The 20,198-nt window shown below is 38.1% G+C and overlaps 2 protein-coding genes across 3 annotated transcripts in view; both read right to left on the bottom strand.

Annotated features, from left to right (window-relative positions):
- Window positions 1–2,491: 2,491 nt before the first annotated feature.
- On the bottom strand, window positions 2,492–4,022 carry ptrhd1 (peptidyl-tRNA hydrolase domain containing 1). The gene is made up of 2 exons (XM_023430001.2): window positions 3,779–4,022; window positions 2,492–3,097 (listed from the first exon to the last, which is right to left on the bottom strand). Exons 1-2 carry the CDS (start codon window positions 3,986–3,988, stop codon window positions 2,927–2,929), a joined length of 381 nt encoding a protein of 126 aa, XP_023285769.1. The 5' UTR covers window positions 3,989–4,022; the 3' UTR covers window positions 2,492–2,926.
- A 1,127-nt stretch (window positions 4,023–5,149) lies between these two features.
- Window positions 5,150–20,198, bottom strand: part of fam184ab (family with sequence similarity 184 member Ab) — a 139,902-nt gene continuing 124,853 nt past the window's right edge. Inside the window, exons 19-22 of one of the 2 annotated variants that reach the window (XM_023430209.2) lie at window positions 15,485–15,602; window positions 14,053–14,157; window positions 12,357–12,613; window positions 5,150–6,165 (exon numbers count right to left, since the gene is read on the bottom strand). In XM_023430209.2, the coding sequence (XP_023285977.1) occupies window positions 6,084–6,165; window positions 12,357–12,613; window positions 14,053–14,157; window positions 15,485–15,602 (562 nt within the window). In that variant the 3' untranslated portion in view covers window positions 5,150–6,083. The remainder of the gene's footprint in view (window positions 6,166–12,356; window positions 12,614–14,052; window positions 14,158–15,484; window positions 15,603–20,198) is intronic. The other variant, XM_023430211.2, reaches the window with a different exon arrangement.

The raw sequence follows: 20,198 nt of genomic DNA, 5'->3' as shown, positions 1-20,198 counted from the left end.
TGCCCCTCGCATGCGTTGTGCTAGTGAGTATTGTGATGAAATTACATGTCAGAATGAGAGTAGTGTGTGTGTGTGTGTGTGTGTGTGTGTGTGTGTGTGTATGGGCGTGTCTTCAGTAGATATTCTGGGAAATACTCAGAGAAGTAATTACATTGTGCGTATTATGTTGATTGGTCAATTACATTCCTTTGGAGCCTGTAGTCTCACTTCAAAGTTTAAGGGTATGACTCATGAAAACAGGCATTTGCATTCTTAACTGTTTGTTCGTTTTTCTTTTTTGAATTGTTTTCATTTTACATTTTTAATAATTGTCGGCAAGCAGTTCCTTAAAACATGCCTGGAAAGGGTGGTGGAAAATTAAAAACGACTCACACGAGGTTTCTCATTATAAAAACATTTTGGTTACTGTCCAGATTTCCTGTGTAGGCAACAGTAAGCTCATCCACATTATGCAAATCACCTGTTAATTCATTTAGTGCCACTGCGCCCTCAGCTGGCTTCATTCCCAGACATTTTCCTGTGTAAAGCCTGTGACATCTGTCAGTCCAGGACTGACACATTGAGCCTTTTATATTTTCTCAGTGAGACAATAATTTAAAGAAATCAGACCCAAAAACCCAGTGGAGGAAGTGGAATTAGCCATTAAGATAAATGACTTCCTATAAAGCAAGTAGCCCATAAACCAGTGAAGACTCAAAGTGCAGTGGTAGTGTTAAAATGTTCTGCTGCCATTCCACGAAAAACTGCATCCAGACAGAAAACACAGCTGAAAAACATGATTTTCTCCTCATTTCTTCCTTATTTGGTTAATTATATGAAATATGATACTTGTGCAAACACAGATGATGTTACATAACTTGTCTTTTTGCTTGTAGAAATTCAGTAGCTCTTATTGTTGCTTAAATTGGTTGACCGACAGGACATGAATCAGCAACTATTTCAGTAGCTTATAAACTGTTTAAGTCTTTTTCAGGCAAGAATGACCAACATTTCCTCACTCCAGCTTTTGTGCTAGATTATCAGTAGTATTGCTCATGTATCAGCTTGGGCATTTTTCCTCTATTTTATGACCTGTTCTACATCAAATAATCAATTTATTAATTAAGAAAGTAATCAGGAGGTTGATCAGTGAAGGAACTAATCATTAGTTACAGGCCTAGTGCGAAGGCAGGGACTGGAGGATCAACTCCACCCACGTGAAGCCATGTTTGAAACCACTGCAGATGATTTATTTTGAAATGCTTCCACACTGTGACACTTCACATTTGAAGTTTAAGGATTCATTACTAATGTATCAGTAACATAGACTGTTTGTAACAAGTAAAATGCCATTTTCAGATTCACTAACAAATGCTGTTATTTTGTATGTTTCTGTCCGATTCATCATCTGCAGATGTCTGTGACCTGTGTCACACAATAATGTTTTTACATCTCCAGGCATACAGGGTCAAATGGTGGGAGTCAGCTGCTTATTAGTTATATATAGTGTATATTTATCATGCACTGTGTAATTCTTCACATTAAGAAAATGATAAATACATACACATGAAGTACACACTGTCTAATATTTCCCTAAATAACATGTCTTGCAGACAGTAGACCTCTGTCATGGATTCTAAAGAGGACTTATTGCATTTTTACCACTTTTACACAGAAACACTGGAGCTGGAAGAATACCTTGAACTGCTGGATGTTATGGAGAGAACAGGTGAGCAGTTCCAGGAACACATCAGACAGATGAACACTGCTATATTTAATAAAAATAACACACAATTATCTGCTGGGTCTTGGCAGGTGAGCGGTGGTGGCTGTCTTTTACTTTAAACCTTAATGTACAGACGCTTTATAAAGGTCTTTGCATTTTTGCACATTGGTTTCCACTGAAGTTTTGAAGCTCTTTATCGTAACACCTGTTAACTGTTTGTTACTGCGCTGCCAGGTCACACAGGGCCCCACAGAGCACTAAGTGAAATGTGAAGGTCAACTCATGTTGGGGCTGGGAAAGGTTAAACGCCTGATATTGCAACAAGAACCAACCAGTCATATTAATTATTCATTTACAATACTTACATAATTCTGGCATTGTAGTAAGAGTTTTAACATCATCATCCATCTGTTTATAACAATTGCATTTCTATATACAGTAACTGCTGTAATAATCAGACACTAATTTCTCTAATTTTGCCCAGTGTGTCCTGAAGTACCTATGTATGAATCGTGTATTAGCTGTGCCCTCAGGGAGAGGCTCAGGGTGTCATGGTAAAATCCTTATCATGTCTGTCTAGTCTACTAAAGACAAATGTTTCTGTAAAGTTTAAGCAGTTGAAATATAAATTTCTCTGTCCATATTAAAGGAATTACAGGTGAGAAATGACAACTGAAGTGCAAATAGTGTTTGTAGGTGTTCTGATTCTGGCCAACAGATCTGACAGAAGAGCTACATAATTTGAGAACTAGATTCATAAGAATGAATGTATGAATGAAGAGGAAGTGTAAAACCACATGTAGAACATTTACTGAACTCATGCCACAGAACAATTTGACAAGACAGACATTTTTCATCCTCAAATAAAGAACTGGCAATGTGGTAACACTGAATGCAAACCATTATACACTTGGTTAAATTGTAGTTGGAGCCATCCAGAACATATTGATGATATGATAATACACTGCCAACTGTTGTACCTGCCAATGCTCACAAAATCATAATCACAAAACAAAAAGCATTGTGAAATCTGAGCAAATTAATCAGGATTCACTGAAATTGATCATTTTCTGATTTTAATCTTGTAAATTACAGCTGTTTTGATCCATAGACAGAGACAACATTCACACATTTTGAATGAAGCTCCTCAGGTCTCTCTGCTGTTATTTGAAAAGTATTAAGATACACTGCAATGTGTAAGTGAACACTTTTCAAAGCAACTTATTTAAAGAGTTTGAACTTGCGCAGCAGCGGCTGGACAGTCTCTTTAGGATATGGCTTCAGAGCCAGGCACGTGGGGATGTTCTCCGGCTGTTCGATCCAAAGCTTGTGGGACACACCAGCCTGAGTCAGGTTCTCTGACAGACCGGAGAGGGCGGCCTCGTCTGGAGCCTACAGACAAAAATACACACAAACACTTAAGTCAAGATATTAGAGAATTTATGTAACAGACCTGGATGATAAATACATATATACAGAAAACATTACTTCAGATTTAACACCAGGAAACCCATGAGAACATGTTGTTATTTTAGTAATGAAAAGCTATGTCCTGTTTTGCAGGGATACAGTGAAGCAGGTCAATTCAATAACCTACAGGCTAACTAAATTCAGACAGGAAGTAGAAGTAAATCTCGTTTGGAGAAATAACTGTCAACACGAGACTACATTCAAAATGTTGACTTTTAAAACATTAATGGCTTTTCACCACAAACCTGTCGCTGCTAGAAAATAATTTACCAAATTATTAGAATCAATGGACGCAATTTTTCAATTCGGCACTAATCTGACACGCCAAACTAACAGAGAGGTTTTTAAAAATCGCTTCTTTTGTGATTCCCATGATCCGGCACGTGTTAGCTAATTAGCTAAATACGCTTCTGTGAAGGAAAACAGCCGGGTGAAAGCTAACACTATACAGTAAATATGTGCTGCCGAATGATACCATTAGCCAGGACACACTGTCATTTATCATTATTTAAATGGTATAAGCGTTGTACGTTTGGTGACGATGTAGGCAACACTAAAGTGACAGATATTTGAACGGTGTTTGGCATAAAGTGTCGCACTTACCCCAAGCACTACTTTATGCATGGAGTCCAGCTCTGCCAGGTACTGCTGCGTGTCTGGGTCTGAGTAGTGCAGGTGGATGGCGGCGGTAGCAGCGTGACAAGCCTGTGTTATCACGGCCCCCAGGGGCCAGGACAGCTTATGAACCAGATCCGACCGGACAACAACATACTGGACCAGCCGGCTTGGAGACCCGGCTCCCGAGGCCGCCATGTTCAGTCTGCACAGGAACGGATTCTGGGTTTGTTTATTTTCCGGGTCAGCCGCTGTGAAGCTGATCATGAAGAGGTATGAAGAGGTATCAATGCCCCCTGATGGTTACTTTTAGAAGTTCGTGGTAAAGCCTGTGGTACCAGCAAAGAAACTATCAGTACTCTTTATTCTAAGCTACATATCATTTTATGAGTAAGTAAATATTTAAATAAATATGGGACATTCACCCACATAGATGAGCACAATTCAGAAAAGAAAACAAGCATTTTACCTTTCAAATTTCATTGCAGTTTACATGTTTAGTTGCGTGTGTGTGTGTGTGTGTGTATATATATTTATATATATATATGTATATATAAAGAGAGAGAGACAGACAGAGAGTGTGTGCATAGAGGCCTCACTACAACCGCACTATGGAAGTTTATTAATGACAAAACCAAAGAGCGAGCACAGGACAGGACAAATCCAAGCTTTTATCAGTCAAGATCTGAGAGTATCCAGGACCAGATACCTACAAGTTTTGTTTTCTTTTGTTGTTGACTTAGTTAATTCCCTTTGTATCTATAGCTTTTTTATTTGCCTAAAATACTTAAATCATATCCATAGAAGCCCATTAGTAAGCCTCCTCTCATATTATCAAGTGCACTGAGACAATAAAGATGAATTCAAACGGGCACTTAACATTTAAAACTTGTTCTGCATCAGATTTGCAACTAACAATTATTATCGATTAATTTGCAGATTACTTTCTTATTTGTCTATAAAGTGATAGAAAAACAGTGACATTTCCCAAAGCCCAGGATGCTATATTGATATTGCCTGTTTTATTAGACCAATGACCCGAAACCCAAAAATCAAATATGACAAAAAAAGAAAAAAGGAAAGCATCAAATCCCCACATTTATGCATTTATGAAGCTAACCAGCAAATGTTCGGAACTGTTGCGTGAAAAGTGACTAAAATGACTATTAAAGAGTTGCCAATTATTTTCTGATCGTCTAACCAGTTAGTTGATTAATCATTGCAACTTGACTTATTGTTAATGAACTATTATTATCTTACATCTCTTAAAATACTGACATTTTTATTATTTCAACATTTTTTTTATAAAATGAAATGTAATTAATCAATTCATTTAAATAAATGACAAGCAAGCACAGGTAAATGTCACAATAATTATTTATTAAGCATACACATTATAATATAAATATAAAATATGCTATTTTTGTTTTTAAAATTGGTGAGACATCATTATATCTGTGTTGAGACAGACAACCATACAAACAGGTTTTAATATTCTACCAAAATCTGCTGAAACTTCTATGCAGCTGTAACAAACTTGCCATGATGGTGCCGTCCTAAAATCAGAGCCTGTATTCATGGAGCATATCAGAGCAGTGTAACTGATCTAGGATCAGGTCCATGTAAATGTCACCATAAATGAGGAGGCAAACTGGTCTTAGATCAGCCCTCCTAGTCTAAGATGCTGTATGCAGTGGGCCCACGTACAGGGAGAGCACAATAACCTACTGTATATTTCTTTATATATATATTTCTTACTGTAGTCCAACAATGGCAATTAGCAGCATGATAATGCACCACTCATTTTTTCTAGTTCCAAGAAACTGCAAAATAAGTTAGGAAGTAAAGAAATAAAATAAACATCAAACATACTGATGATCATTGTCACTGTACTAAGAGAGAAACTCGTCCACAGTGAAACAATCAGAGATAATCAAGCAATCAAATCAGATCAGAGTGATGACATTTTGACAGCCAGGATCGGGTTCAATTCAGTTTCCCCTCAGCCAACAGCAGGAAGTGGATAATCATTACATTTTTACTAAAGTGAAAATTAATGACATCAAGTTCTGTGCGTTTCACTGACAGATCAATGAGAATTCATCCTCAAACCATGAATGACAGCGTCAGTTGACTGAATCTAAAGTGAATTGATCCCCAAACCTCTCAATGACAATAAAGAACAAATAGTTTGAACATTTTTTCTCTTTTTTTCTGTGTTTTTTTTTTCTGTTTAGTTTTTTTTAAGTTTGGTCGACATGCTGAATCCTTGTGTTTGCAGGTTTGTGGTCAATCAAAAGGAAAAGTATTGGGCAAACCACTCCTGGCGCTGGGCGTCCGGGGAGTCGATGGTGGAGTCCTTTGTTTCAGGAGGGCTTCAGGACGGGAGCGCAAAGCCAACACAACACAAATAAAAACAAAGGACAGTCATGGAATAATCCACAGAGTCATTTAGCATATTTAGTCTGACAGATAAGGGCAAAGTCTGGCAGTGATGAAAAGTAAATAAGTACATTTAATCAAATACTCTACTTCAGTACAATTCTGAGGTACCTGCACTTTACTAGAGCATTTTAATTTTATGCTTCTTTATACTTCACTACATTTCAAAGGCAAATATTATACTTTTTACACAACTACATTTATTTGGCAGATATAGTTCCTAGTTACTTTATGGTCAAACATTTTCATACAAAATGATTGTAAAATGTGATGAAAAGGTGACTGTATTATCATATCATTATGTTTGAACCTATTTTCCATGCAGATCTGCTTGTTTAAAGTACTTTCTAAAACTAAGACGATCAATAAATTAAACAAATTGATTTAAAATAACCGGTTGAATGTGTTCATTTTGCTGCGCTGACAGATTTTCTCACTTGTTTTAAATAAATAAGGTTTTTCAGACATAGTTTTATACAGAAATGTCTTAATGAGACAGAAGGTTATGTAATGTATGTATTTTTCCGCATAATAAGTACTTTTACTTTTGAAACTTTCAGTGCATGTTGCTGATAACAGTGTACACTTTAAATGCAGGACTTTTACTTGTAATGAAGTCATTTTATATTGTAGTAAAAGATCTGATTACATCTTCCTCCTCTGTGTCTGCTTTCTTTTATCCCTTCGGTGTGTTTTGTGCTTAAACTTAAGTGATGTACATATTTTCCATCCTGCAGTCCCTCACCAGACCGCTTCTCCTTCTGTGCTATTGACAGTTATTTTAGTTACTAAAGCAATGTGAGTCAATGCGTACAGCACAAAACCAATTTATGATTGGATTTGATTTTGGCCACAATAAAACACAACCATCAATAAATACTAATGTGAGGGTTTAAAGGAATCTGAATGTGTATGTCACTTTTCTGTCCACAGGGGGGCAGCAAAGTCACAGTCAGGACGCAGTGAGTCTGTCCCAGTTCCCAACTATCAGGGCTGGATGACCCTGTGTGTAGTCTCTGGGCCAAAACACAAAAACAAAATGTTGTTGGCCCCTGTTGCCTCCAAGTCCCTTCGAGTTTCTATTTCGATAAAATCCAACTTTACATGGGAAAGTTCAGACTTTACAACTGGATTTTACAAAACATCGTCACCAGATTTTGCACAGTCCAGTTAATACTGTATTTTAATGGTGCACATTCCCTGATAAACTTGCAAGAATTCAAATGATCAAAAAGCGACTGACATACAGAGACACTTGGGTTATTGTGGGACCCCGCATGGTTTTGCATGGTTGGTAATCCAGCCTTGCATACCACATACAAACCGTATAAAATAAAGCATAACTTAATTATTATAATACACAGTTTTTGAAGTTCGTATAGAAGAAGCCAGTGTGCTTTACTGAAAATCAACTCACGGACCATTTAATAGGAGATATGCATTTTAACTGGTCATGTGTTTAGTTTTACATTTGTAATGGGCCTTTACAGTGTTTTAAGGATGATAGTGTGTGTGTGCATGTGATATAGTATCTGTATCTATCTATCTGTGTCTATTTAAAAAAAAAAGAAAATGTCAATAATCAGTGAAATCTGTATGACGACATCAAGCTGCAGCTTTTTCCTGAACCAACATGTTTCCTGGGGGGGAACATGTTGTTTCCCAAAGTTTGAACTAATTAGGTTGAGCCTGTGCATCTATCAAAACAAACAACTACTGGAGCCACTTCTGCTTTCTTAATTGGCTACTTCTTAAACAAACAGTCCCATAACCCCAGGGTAATATATAAATGTTGGGGGGTAATTTTTTTTTCTGCGTCAATTACTTCCCACAAGGATTTCCTAATTTGTTCAGCCTGATAAATCATGTTTACACTGAACATGGTCACAATTCAGACTCACAGCAAATCGCTCTGCTTCTATGAAACACATACAGTGATATATACAGTACTTTACATACAATGTTTCTATATTAGACAAACACTACAGCACACTTGCAGCTTCTATTTACTATCAAATGACAATATTGCACTCTGTCTTCATTAGTATTTGTACTGTCAGCTGATTGACTGATACATAGTGACAGTTAAATAAATGAAATATCTTCAGTCGTACTGTATCTAGGGTAACATCTACTCTGCTGCGTCACGCTAACACCATCATACAATACACTATGCTGAAGGATCCTAGAGAATTAGCATTGTCCTGTGTAAATAAAGTAATTCAATGCTAAAAAGTGTGCAGTTTACAGCTGTTTTCTGCAGCCATGTTTATTTTCTTTATTTCAGGGGAGGCCAAACATATCCCCAAACGTTACAACATTTTTCTTTTATCTTTATGTGATCAATTCACTACAAAAAATGTTTATATATTTTATATTTAACAAAGTATAAAAAAATTACTGAAAAGCATCAGTGTTAAGTTTTTTCCTCCAAACTTTACCTACATAAAATAGTCTGAAATTAGCACAATTTTAGACTCTTACTTGTAATTGCTATATTTTTTTATCATTCAGCATAATCTAGTCTATATATCCTTTTCTGTCCTTTTGTCTATTGTGTGTTTTTTTTTTTACTATTTGCACTGATCAAGAGTAGCTCTCTGAATTCTGTTGTATATTTTGTACAAGACAATGAAGGTTTGTTATTCTATTCTATTCTAGTGTATATTAAGAGTTGACATAGAGGTCAAGAACAAACTAAAGCTTAAACCACAGATCTACAGGTGATAATGTAAACTGTATGTGCTGATCTGATTCACTGGGAAACAGGTAAAGTTTGGTTTGGGTAGAAATGTCAAACAGGTGTTTTTTTTTTTTTTTGACCATGTCAGTAAAAAACTTTCATCTCAGTTTACTGCATATTAGTGACTTATGATTAGTCCCTGTTATCACTTCTCCTCAACACCATCACATCTTCTATTTCCTCTCTCGTACATGTGTTGACTCACATTCCCGTCAGTCCTAATGGCCCCAGTATCAACTAAAATGATCCTTGTCATTAATGTTTAGATGCTCGCAGGCACATTGATATGCAACAAGATTTTAGTGGAATAGTCTAATTAATTTAGATAAGGTCTGTCATCTAATGAAAGCCGTTAAAGGGTTTAGGCGATGAAGACTTTAAACCCAATGTTTTAAACGGGTCAGATTTACAAATTGCTGATCACTCAGCTGTTAGAAGGGTTACTGTCAGGCCAGAGCGATCAGGCTAAGTAGAAGTGTTTGTCAAGAACAAAGAGAGTGCGGGGAGGAGAGGGATGAATCATTTCATGGAGTCTGAAAACATTTCAAAGGAGATCTGTAATATCTGACCTCATACTGTCATTGCTTGGCTCTGTTGTGTGTGTGTGTGTGTGTGTGTGTGTGTGTGCGTGTGTGTGTGAGTTTGTGTTGGAGTAGCGCTCCTGCTTTCCTGCCAATAGCAACGAGTGTGTTTTTGTTTCTTCAGAAAACCAGGATCACCTTTAAGAACATTTGTGTGTGTGTGTGTGTTTGTGTGTAACAGCAAAAGGTGGCTCCCATAATAAACAGGTTAGTCCCAAGCTTTTGCAAAGCAGCCATCACATAATATGTCATAACTCTTCTTTACAGAAACACCAGCAAAACATGCAGCAGAACATGCTCACACACACACACACACACACGTACACACACACACACACACCCATACACTCACACATGCTATAAACCTAATTAGTAGTGCTGCAAACCACACTTCTTGGCATGCAAATACACACACTGCATGTATTCATGTGAGAAGCATGTTTGATAATTTATCATCACATCAGTTCACACCACAGCGACCGACCAGAGAAGCATTTATTGGACCACAGAGATGAGCAGTGAAGCTTTTTTTTTTTTCAAAATAAGACACCACCACACACAGAGAGGACTGTCTATGATAGCAAAAGACAATATCTACTTCATTAGAAATTCACTTGCCAAAATAGTTTATTCACTTTGTACAAAAATAATCAATCCCATTTGGAGTTGAGGAGGAAAAGTGCGGCGTGTGCAACATGCTGAAATTCAGATGAAGATGAGGATGAAAAAACACACAAAAAAAAAACAGAATCACAAAATGACACAATGCAACAACAAAAAGCTACAAACAACAGTATGTTGTATAACTTCCTGCACAGGAAAGGGAAACAGCATGCACACTGTTAACATGTTCAGACTGACAGACACACAATCGTGGAAAGGAAAAGTAAAAAAAATAAAAAAACATGCCCCTTTTGCATTCCAAGGCCATTCTTTGAAGCTTCAGTCGCATATGGAACTCTTGTGTTTTTGTTCAGGTTATAATGTTATTTTATAAATATTCATTGCTTCTATTTAAAGAGCTGTGATGCTGCTGATGTCTCCGTGGTTCAGCAGGAAAATGCAGTCGTGTCCTTCAATCTCAACTGAGGATAAGTCACTGTTATATACAGTATAAACCTCAGGGCTTGATAGGAGGCGGACATCGTCTACCAGTATGTTTTAACTGACCATTTTCTAAATCCCTCCTCCGACCAGCCATTGTGCGGTCATGGCTTTACAATCCTAAGCAGGCGCAGCAGACCAGGGCCTACCGGGCACAGGTCCAGGGGCCTGAGAGGTCAGGGGGCCTCGGGCCGGAGCCCCTGTATGACACGAGTGTCTCCTTTGAACGATACAGAGCTCAGTTAAGAAGTGTACTGGACCTTCGTCGTCATGGTAACAATAATAAATGCATGGTTAAGGCTGTGAAACGGTCATGGTTTGGTTAAGTTTAGGAAAAGATAGCAGTTTGGGCTGAAATAAGCGTTTCCTTAAGTTTAGAGACCTTCGTTGTCATGGTTACAGCAATAAACACACAGTAAAGGTTACCGAACAGTCGCGGATAAATGAAACTATTAACTTTTGCATCATACAGGAAACGAACAGTGGTCTCTTGTGGGAAAGACCTCATGAAGACACACAGAACGACTACAAAGAGACAAAAAATGATAAACAGACACAGGCTTTTACCTGTCTGCGCCCAGGGCGCCACTTTCTAATAATATAGCCGTGATGTCAAGCTGTGGATTTCTCCGCATTTTAAAGTAAGAGCCATACTTCATATGTAAGGAGTTTGGTTGGTGGTTTAACTCAAATAAAACCAAAATTACAAGCACAAACGGTGTGTGTGTTTGCTCTGATGTAAACTGCAAATGTTAGCAACTGGCTAAGTAGTTTACTACCTGCAGTAGTGAGCCATCTTTACATGCTATGTCATTTTCAGGGGTTATATGTTACATTAAAAAAAGGCTTGTTAACAACCAGCACATCACCTATATAGACCCAGATGCTACTAGAGTTTTGCCAACGTTACTTGGCCCTGTCCTGGTCCAACAACCGCAGCTAAACTTGTTGCCTGAGATATCGTTACATTTGCCAAACACATCAGTGAGTCCTCATCCTACAAGCCTTTTCTTTTTTAACATTGTGAAACATACTTATACTACTTAGCTAATTAGAGCTCATCTGCTACAAAGAAACAACAGTCTAATCTTACATTTGTCCTAATCATACTTATTATAGTAAGACTGACAGGCTGTAATCATGTTGGTTTAATTAGTTAGCTGATAAATTCTACTAGCGACAGTTCAGCTAGAAATGAGAATCCTGCTCATGCCTAACACTGACTGAAATCAACCGCGAATTGCAATGACTTTTGAATATTGATCGCTGAACAATAGCCTGCGAGAACGGAAAGCTTGACAGGTGTTAAGACCAGTTACTGGGAGAGGTTTAGCTAATGGTCAGTTTCAACAAGTTTTTATTTTACACTCTGCAGCTCGTGATGATAATGATTTCATGCTCTTTATGGTTTGTGAAAGGGCCAGACGTGGCAGGAAAGAATGAAAATGTAAAACATCAGTTATTGTTCCACTGAGAAGTTTCTTTACAGAGCCAGAAGCAACAGAGTTCTGGGGTTTTTATTATCTTAAAATATAGCTTCTACAATCAAGGTTTGACTCAGGCTGTGAGTCAACATAGTAAAAGTGCTTTAACCTCTTTAATCCACAGGATTTTCTAATTAAACAGAGGCCTGTGATTGGATGATTGATGCATGGATTGACCAGCTTGCTGCCCGTGGGGGCTGAAAAGGTCTCACCTCATGAATTTCTTGGGTTCGGTGGGAGGGGTCGGCGGGGGAAGAGGTTTGTTGGAGTTGAGCTCAAGGTGGTGGAGGGGGGAGTTGGGGATGGGCTCTAGACGGCTGGGCTGGGCTGGGGGCGGGGGTGGGGGCTGTGGGGGCTGCCCACTTCCTGTACCCGCCACGCCCACGCCCATACCTGCTGCCTCCAGAGCCCTGAGATTAGGAGAGCTGCTGAATCTGCTGGCTGCTGTTTTCTCATTCTTTTTCTTTTGCTACACAGAAAAAAAAAGAAAAGGAGGGGCACGGGGGTCAAAAAGGGAGCAAAAGGGAAGTTTAAAACAAAAATAATAATAAAAGATAAGAAGAAATGGAGGGAAAAAGGGCAAATGGAGTACAGGGAGAGCTCTAGAGGTCGTAACAGTCCAGCCGGAGAGAGACAGAAAAAGAGCAGCGTGCTAACTTGATCATATTCAAATGTTGATCGAAGCAGAGTGAATGGATCAGTCTGAAGACTGGCATCACTCAGTCTCAGTCTTAAAGCACCAGTCGCTCTGAGCAGAATGGAAATTCAGATGAGAAGAGATGTATCAAAGCAGGAAACATCTCACACTAACAAATGGCTTGGAAAGCAAAGGAAAGCTGGAGGAAAAAGTCAGGAAGAACAATCGAACTGGGTGGAAGAACCACTCGTACATTAACACACACATGGAAAATAAAATTCTGTGAAACACACATCACATATACAGATATGTGGAAAAAATACATGTAACAGCAAGAACACAAATACTGGAAGTTATAGAACCCGAGAGATGATGTCAACAGTTATATACTGACCATGCAGTGGGAACATTCAACTCACACATACTGTTAAGAATGAACTCATCATGTTATCCAGGAGTTTTAAAGGCCCTGAATGATTTTTTCTCAATCAGCTTCTTCATATGAGTGATGAGATCCTACATGAACACACAATATTCTCACACAGTTACATCAGTTTTATTTATTTCAATTGAGTGATTACTGTATTCTTATTTTTTTTCTGCCCTTTTTAATGGTATGAAGTGGGCAGGGCTCAGTCGGTACAATGTGATGTCACATACTTCTATGGCCCAATTATGATTTAGCAACATTTGAATCAATATCTTATGACATTTGGTTTGATTGTTTCTGATCAAACCACACATACACACAGTCCCAATAAAACAAATTAACTGAAATAAATCATTAATAAATAACATATATTTTCAAAAATAACTTTGTAACTTTGTTGCTAATTAAGTCATAAATATTTAATGTTATAGAGTAATACTGATTTGAAACCAAGTTTTCAGGGGCTTTAAAGCATGTCAAACTACACATTTCTGTGATTATGTTTTAAAATTCAACTGATTTTCAAGAGAGCTAGTGCCACTTTAGATTTGAGATTAAATGCTATAAATTCAGTGAGCTACAGATGTGCATAGGACACAATAACTTGCCCATTAAAAATGCATTTGTTGATTTCATATGGTCAGTGAATCTGAGATCAGTGTTTCAAAGCAACAGAATTCCTTCTTAAAAACCTCAGTGCTGATTGTCCGTCAGATCAACCAGCACTGATGGAAATGAAATGAGATGGAGTGGATATCATCTTTGCTATGCAGTAAAAAGAAAGCGACAGGCTCATCAGAGTGCCCCTGTGTGTGGTGTGCTACAGGATATCCGCGCCTACCTTGATGAGCGGGTTGATAACTCCTACATTAGGACTGGCGTTGAACACTTTGTTGAAGTTGGTCTCCCTGTTGACGAGTTCCAGCTGGTAGAACTTCTTGTCGTCCTGGAGGAGAAAATCATGTTAGCTGACAGCCAGAAAGGCTGTGGAAGACTCAAGAGACTGAGAATCACACATTTAATGAGTTCTGTCTTCAGACTTTTTTTTAGAGGCACACACACTTGACACTGCAGTTTATGCCACTGCTTCAAAACATTCATTTTAACCATTATAACTGTCCTTTTGGTTGAAATTCTTCTTCCCGTATGGACCTGCAAGCTACCCTTAAAGCACTCTAGTGTTTTATTTAACCTCAAAACAGACTGTGGACCTCAGACACAAGCTCATGACTCAGAAACCTCAATGACAACAGCACCACACCGTGACAAATGTAAGCTGATTTATAAAGTCACCTTTACAATGTGATTAGTGCAGTGAAACTGCAGTAGCCTTGTGTTATTGTCGGCTGTGTCCCTGACAAACCCATGAAAATCACAGCGTTAATGAGGTGAACCATATTGGATCTTAAACTGTCTCAAAGACAGACAGTGAGGCTGGCCCTATGTAAAGCTTCAAATAAGTTAGAATAAAAAACATGCAACTCTGCTGTCCTTTACCATTTTTTGAAGATAGCATACAAAATCCCTGAAAGCCAACATTAAAATATATTTGGCCTGTTTCTAAGTTTAGCCTTTGGACAAGTTAAAAGTCAGGTAGACAAATTATAGGTTGTTGACCCTTGATCTCAGTTCATTTAGTTTAGTATCTATTTAAAAATTGTTTTGTCATTACAGGTATTGCCCTTGAGTGTTTCCCATCATGTCTCTCAGGTAGTGATGTTTAAACAAACACTTTTATTAAAAGTGGGGTGCCTCAGGGCTGCGTTTTGGATCCTGCCTCATTCTCATTAACATCTTTTCCTCAGGTCAAACAATTATCTTTTATTTATACACTGAATGAATAACTGGATGTCAAAATATATGGCATGTACACAAAATATTGCCAGAAAAACCCTGTGGCTTTTTGTCCAATCCTGCAGCATTTACGAAACATATTAATGTCTTCTGTGGACCTGGACACAGTCACTCATGCTTCTGTTTCTTTGCATTTACACATCAGTAGTTCTCTTCAGTAACACCTTGCACGCCAATGACCTGTTGTATTTGGGAAACACTCTTGGGGGGGGGGCACAGTCTGTACAACCATTTGGTTTTGTGGGATACAAAACACAACAATAACTTACATCTGCTTCATTTAGAGGAAAACTAAATGATCTTGTTCTACCATACCTGAGATCTACAAACAAACAGGAGATGGAGCCTTTTTCTTTTCACCCTTAATACTGTGTATGGTTTCTTTTAGTTTAGGTATTACCTCATTGGCGGCTACCTACCACCAGTTTCTTGACTAGAGACTCTCTCTCAGAGACCATGTCCTTCAGCTCTGCGATGATCTGCAGATCTTCGGGTCGACTCTCCCTGTTCCTGAACTTCTCCTCTGTTCCTTCCAGCCTGAAATAGGAGACACAAAAAATACAAGAACATTAATATTCTGCACAAAGGATCCACTGAACATCATTCAGGCTCTGGCGGCTTAAATTAATACAACAGTGAAGAAAAGGAAAGGTAAGACAGCAATCCAGACTTCTTTCCAAACTGATGTGTTCACTTTGAATGTGATCTAATCAGGGTGTGTGTGCATTTCCATCAGTGTCAAATGTATATAAATGCAAATATCAATTAAACACAGTGTATATTTTGTATACTAGATGGAAGCATCTGTTAGTTGTGAACATTACATTTCTGTACTGCAAGGAGTAAAAAGATGAGTGATTCATAGGCTTTTACTTTTTCATTAGCCTGTGATCAATAAAGCAGTAATTGTCTCCGGTCCTTTCCCTGCCTTCTCCACTTCTCATTACAAAAACTATTAAAAGGTTGTAATTTGAAATCAAAAACAGAGCTGCGCAGGTCCTCCGGCTCAGGAGGTTGTTTTCGCTTCTGTGAGTTATGAGAACTTTCAAAAATACATTATAATGGATTTTTTGTTATTTTACCAACCGGCTTTTAGAGAAATCACCACTTGTGTAAAAAAAACCTCTGAGTCATTTCACATCCAGTGACATTTTCTCTAATGCAACATAAAGATAACGATAAAGATCGCTGAGCAGAATTAAATATTCTTCAAGCGAAAAACAACCAATCATAAATGACACCGTTGCTGGTAAATGACTCATTTTTTTTAAAAATTGGGATGAAATGAAACAAAAAGCCTTTGAAAAGCCTCCATTTGGCAACAGCGGGATATAGTTTATAGAACTTGTGCAATTGGAAAAGTCTTTCTCTGACTCAGAAATGTGTCTTTTAAATCTTACCATTATACAAGATGTGATATAAGTCATCACTTGCATCCTATTTTATATCATATCATTGTTTGAAATCAATTACCAGAGACATTTTGTTTTTATTATTATATTCACATCTCTAATTTATGAATTATAACATAACACCCTCTGAGATATAAAAATAGAAGTTTAAATTAACAAGAACACTATCATCTGAAGCTCATTGAGTTTCAGTAAAACACAAATGACAAAAAAAAATAAACATGAAACAGTCTGAGATCAGGTACAAGTGCTTTTTTTGGACGTAGAGATGAGGCCTTCTCTGAAAATTGTTTTTGATCAAACATGGTTTCTCTGCATGTTTAACTGTGATTCTGTTGGTGGCTTTACCAATAGCTGATGTGACAGTGAGCTAAACAGCCTTCCACTTCCCACACCACCACAGCACGAGCCACTGAAGGGTATCTTTGTGACATTTATGCCACAGCATGAAATCACACTTTCTTAAAGGCCGAGTACCGGAGCAGCTTGTCTTCCTGATAAACTGCGGCCTCTCCAAGGAATGTCCGCTGCTGTACGGGGGCAGCCACTGAAGCTCTGCTCGGTGATACTGATACATACTGATCTGCAGTTTCATCAGATATACTGTCGGCTCTGCTGGTCCGTCTGTGCTCTTCTGATAGCCGATTCATCATGTTCTTCCTGTTTGTCAAACATTTTCTGCAACTCAAGCATCAGAGTCTCTTTAGCTGCTCGGGCTGTGTTGGTGTTTGACACACACTGACTGATATACAGAATAAAAAAGAAAAGGGAACATTTAAGCGTAAATTTTAACAGCTACACGACAGTATATGTACAATCATAATTCAACTACTAATAGCAGAATTAACACATTTTTTGGGGAATATGTTAGCTTTTATTATGGGGGCTACGGTTTACTTTCAATTGTCAGTTTATTAGCTAAACCCAGGATCCAGCTAAAGCTAATGCAGCCTAATGCGATAATCCTCCCTTGCTGTATGGTCATTTTGGAGGATGTAGTTTGGACAGGTGTTTTATTATTTTATCTTTCCCATTTAGAGCAATGAAAGTAGGCTAAATAATACAAACACCTCTCTGTATAATGCAATACAGTTCAAAAGCACCACAAACTACTGGCAGGATTTACGGAACTGTAGATAAGTATACCCAATAAACCATTTCCATATTCAGCAGACATGGAGCAACATTAGGAATGTTATTGCAACTTTAAAGCTGCTTTAATCAACGTTTTGCATTCAAAACAAGCAATGCAGTACCAAACCAGAGTTGGCATTATGCCGCTGTGGGCTGCTGCAGCTTTAAGGTTACTCATTATGTATGAGTACATGGTTTGAGTAAAGCTGCAATGCAAGAGTAGGGTTTTCTCCACACCACAAAGCTAAGTGCCTGTATAAGTATTGTGCAGTTTTAAGCTTTAATCTATTTGTCCCTAACAGTCACTTTGGCCAAGAATCTCAGTGATACAGTGACATGAGGGAAAAGCAGAGCGCTCACGCGTTCAGTAAACTCTTCAAATAGAGCCGAGACAAATAATGTCTTCTCGAGAGGAATAACCGGTTCCATCTGAGGCTGGTGGGGAGGTCATGATCAGATCCAAATATTCATAAGGTTTTTTTATTGCCTTATGCACAATATGTTGTTCCACTGGATCTATAGTATATATATATATATACAGTATATGTGTCTGACTTTTGGACCCCACTGTTTATCTATATTTATCTCCGTGCTAGCTGGTTGAACTGTAGCTGAGTTTCCTCTGGGCAGGAGCACGCTGAAGCCAAATGCTTAGTGTCCAACTATTATTGCAGCAGCATCAGCAACCCTCCACTAAGCAGGAAGTCCCTCTGTCACACCGAGCTGGAGTGTCAGTGACACATGAAAGTCAAGGGAGTCCAGGGTCACCCGTGGCATCTCTCATCTTTCTGGGTTGGTTTCAGATCACGAGGACAGAGATGACCCGCTATTGCTCGGCTTATATGCAAGCCATCAAACTGATTTTCTTCAACGCAACCTGCAGGCGGGAAAATCCATATCTGCAGTGGTGTCACTTGAGTGGGAAAGTAGGTCTCAGACTGCATGGTTAAGCTAATAAGATACTGGTCAGACACTACTGCTCCAAACGTCAGTAGTAAAGCTGCAACAAGGTGTTAATGTGGTTTTTCAAGCGGTAGCTGATTTTTTGGTGAAGGTGGTGTCTGTGATAAGATGATGACCTTGAGTCTCGTAGTTGGAGTCGTTATTGTTGGAATTTAATAAAGCTAAAAAACCGACAATGAGTGATGGTGAAGAGGAAGAATTGGGTTTGTGCTTCTGTTATCTTCACTACCTTCTGGTTCTGTGTTTTTCTCTCATAGCTGCTGCTGCAGTTGCTGGCAATAAACTCAGTGTATGATGTTTGTTTTTATTACAAAAATGACTCCACTTCTTCTTGCTTCTTCACTTCTTTGTGACGAGGTGTGTAATTAAGGGAACTCAGATACTGGTAAAATTAGCTCCTACATCGCCGCCTATCAAAGCTGCTCATATTTACACTGGAAACAACAGAGGCAGCGGCGGCAGAAACCACTCACTGTCTGAAAGTACCTTAATGCTAATTCAGACATGATGATTACCAAACAATAAATAGTGACTAACTACAATCAACCATCAAACATGTATGAACATTTAAATTAGCCCTGCAACTAACTTTTATTTTCATTATCGCTTAATCTGAACGATATTTTCTCAAGTAATCAATGAATTGTTTTGTTATAAAATATTATAAAATAGTGAAATGTGTTTGTTAGTTTCCCGGGGTCCAAACTGTCATCTTCAAATGCCTGGATAACAGTCCAAAACCCAAAGATAACTGTCGAAGACAAAGCAAACCAGCAAATATTTAAATTGAAGATGCTTGAACATCTTTAAGCATCTATCTTAAAAGTGCAATAATTCACTCTTAGGTGTAAAAATAAAATAAACAATGAGCAAAAATGGATGAAGAACAATTAGAGGCCATGACTTTTCTTACAGTACTATTATAATATAGTTATAATACTATTTTCTTATAATAAAACTCATTGTGCATGATCACACACACATAAGCCATCAAGGGAATAATTATCAAAGAAAACAGCGGTGAAAGACACAAAGAAGAAGACTAGAATAAAAAAGAAAGAAAGCTGCATGAGGTCACATTAAGAGAGTTTGATACTATATGTACCGTAATAACAACAACACACAATTTAAACCAGAACTTCCTGTCTGTATGAAGACTATAAAAGCAGCATTGTGTTATCTACACCTGCCGGAGACGGCTACATCTGTCTAAGGGCTGTGTCATTTGTGTGGTGGCACGGTATTTTATCCTCATGAGATTCTCACAAAACACAAGGAAGATGGAAATTCAGTCTCATAAATTTCTGACAATCATGCTCAAAGTTTCTGTGCGTTCTTTGTCATGATGGACTTTAGAGCCATCTGCTCTGTTTGAAATACAGTCGGTGTTTTCACTGTTTCCGGTTCTTGCTTGGCCTCAAAAGTCCTGTTTAATCTTGCAGATGTTTCACTGGTGAGATTTAATTGAAAGGTAGTGGAAAGCAAAAGCATTGTTGCTATGGTTACTTGCAGTTTAGTAAACTTTATGCACTGATTTGAAGACTGTTGTTTAAGTGTTGACTGTAATTATGTTTCAGCTGTCCGGATGTATGATTTTAACAGACATCTACAAGCTGGATAATTG

Source organism: Seriola lalandi, unplaced genomic scaffold, assembly GCF_002814215.2.
Source record: "Seriola lalandi dorsalis isolate HSWRI2012SDOR001 ecotype SW California unplaced genomic scaffold, Sedor1 jcf7180002054901, whole genome shotgun sequence".
NCBI lineage: Eukaryota > Metazoa > Chordata > Actinopteri > Carangiformes > Carangidae > Seriola > Seriola lalandi.
This window is presented reverse-complemented; position numbering and strand designations above follow the sequence as displayed.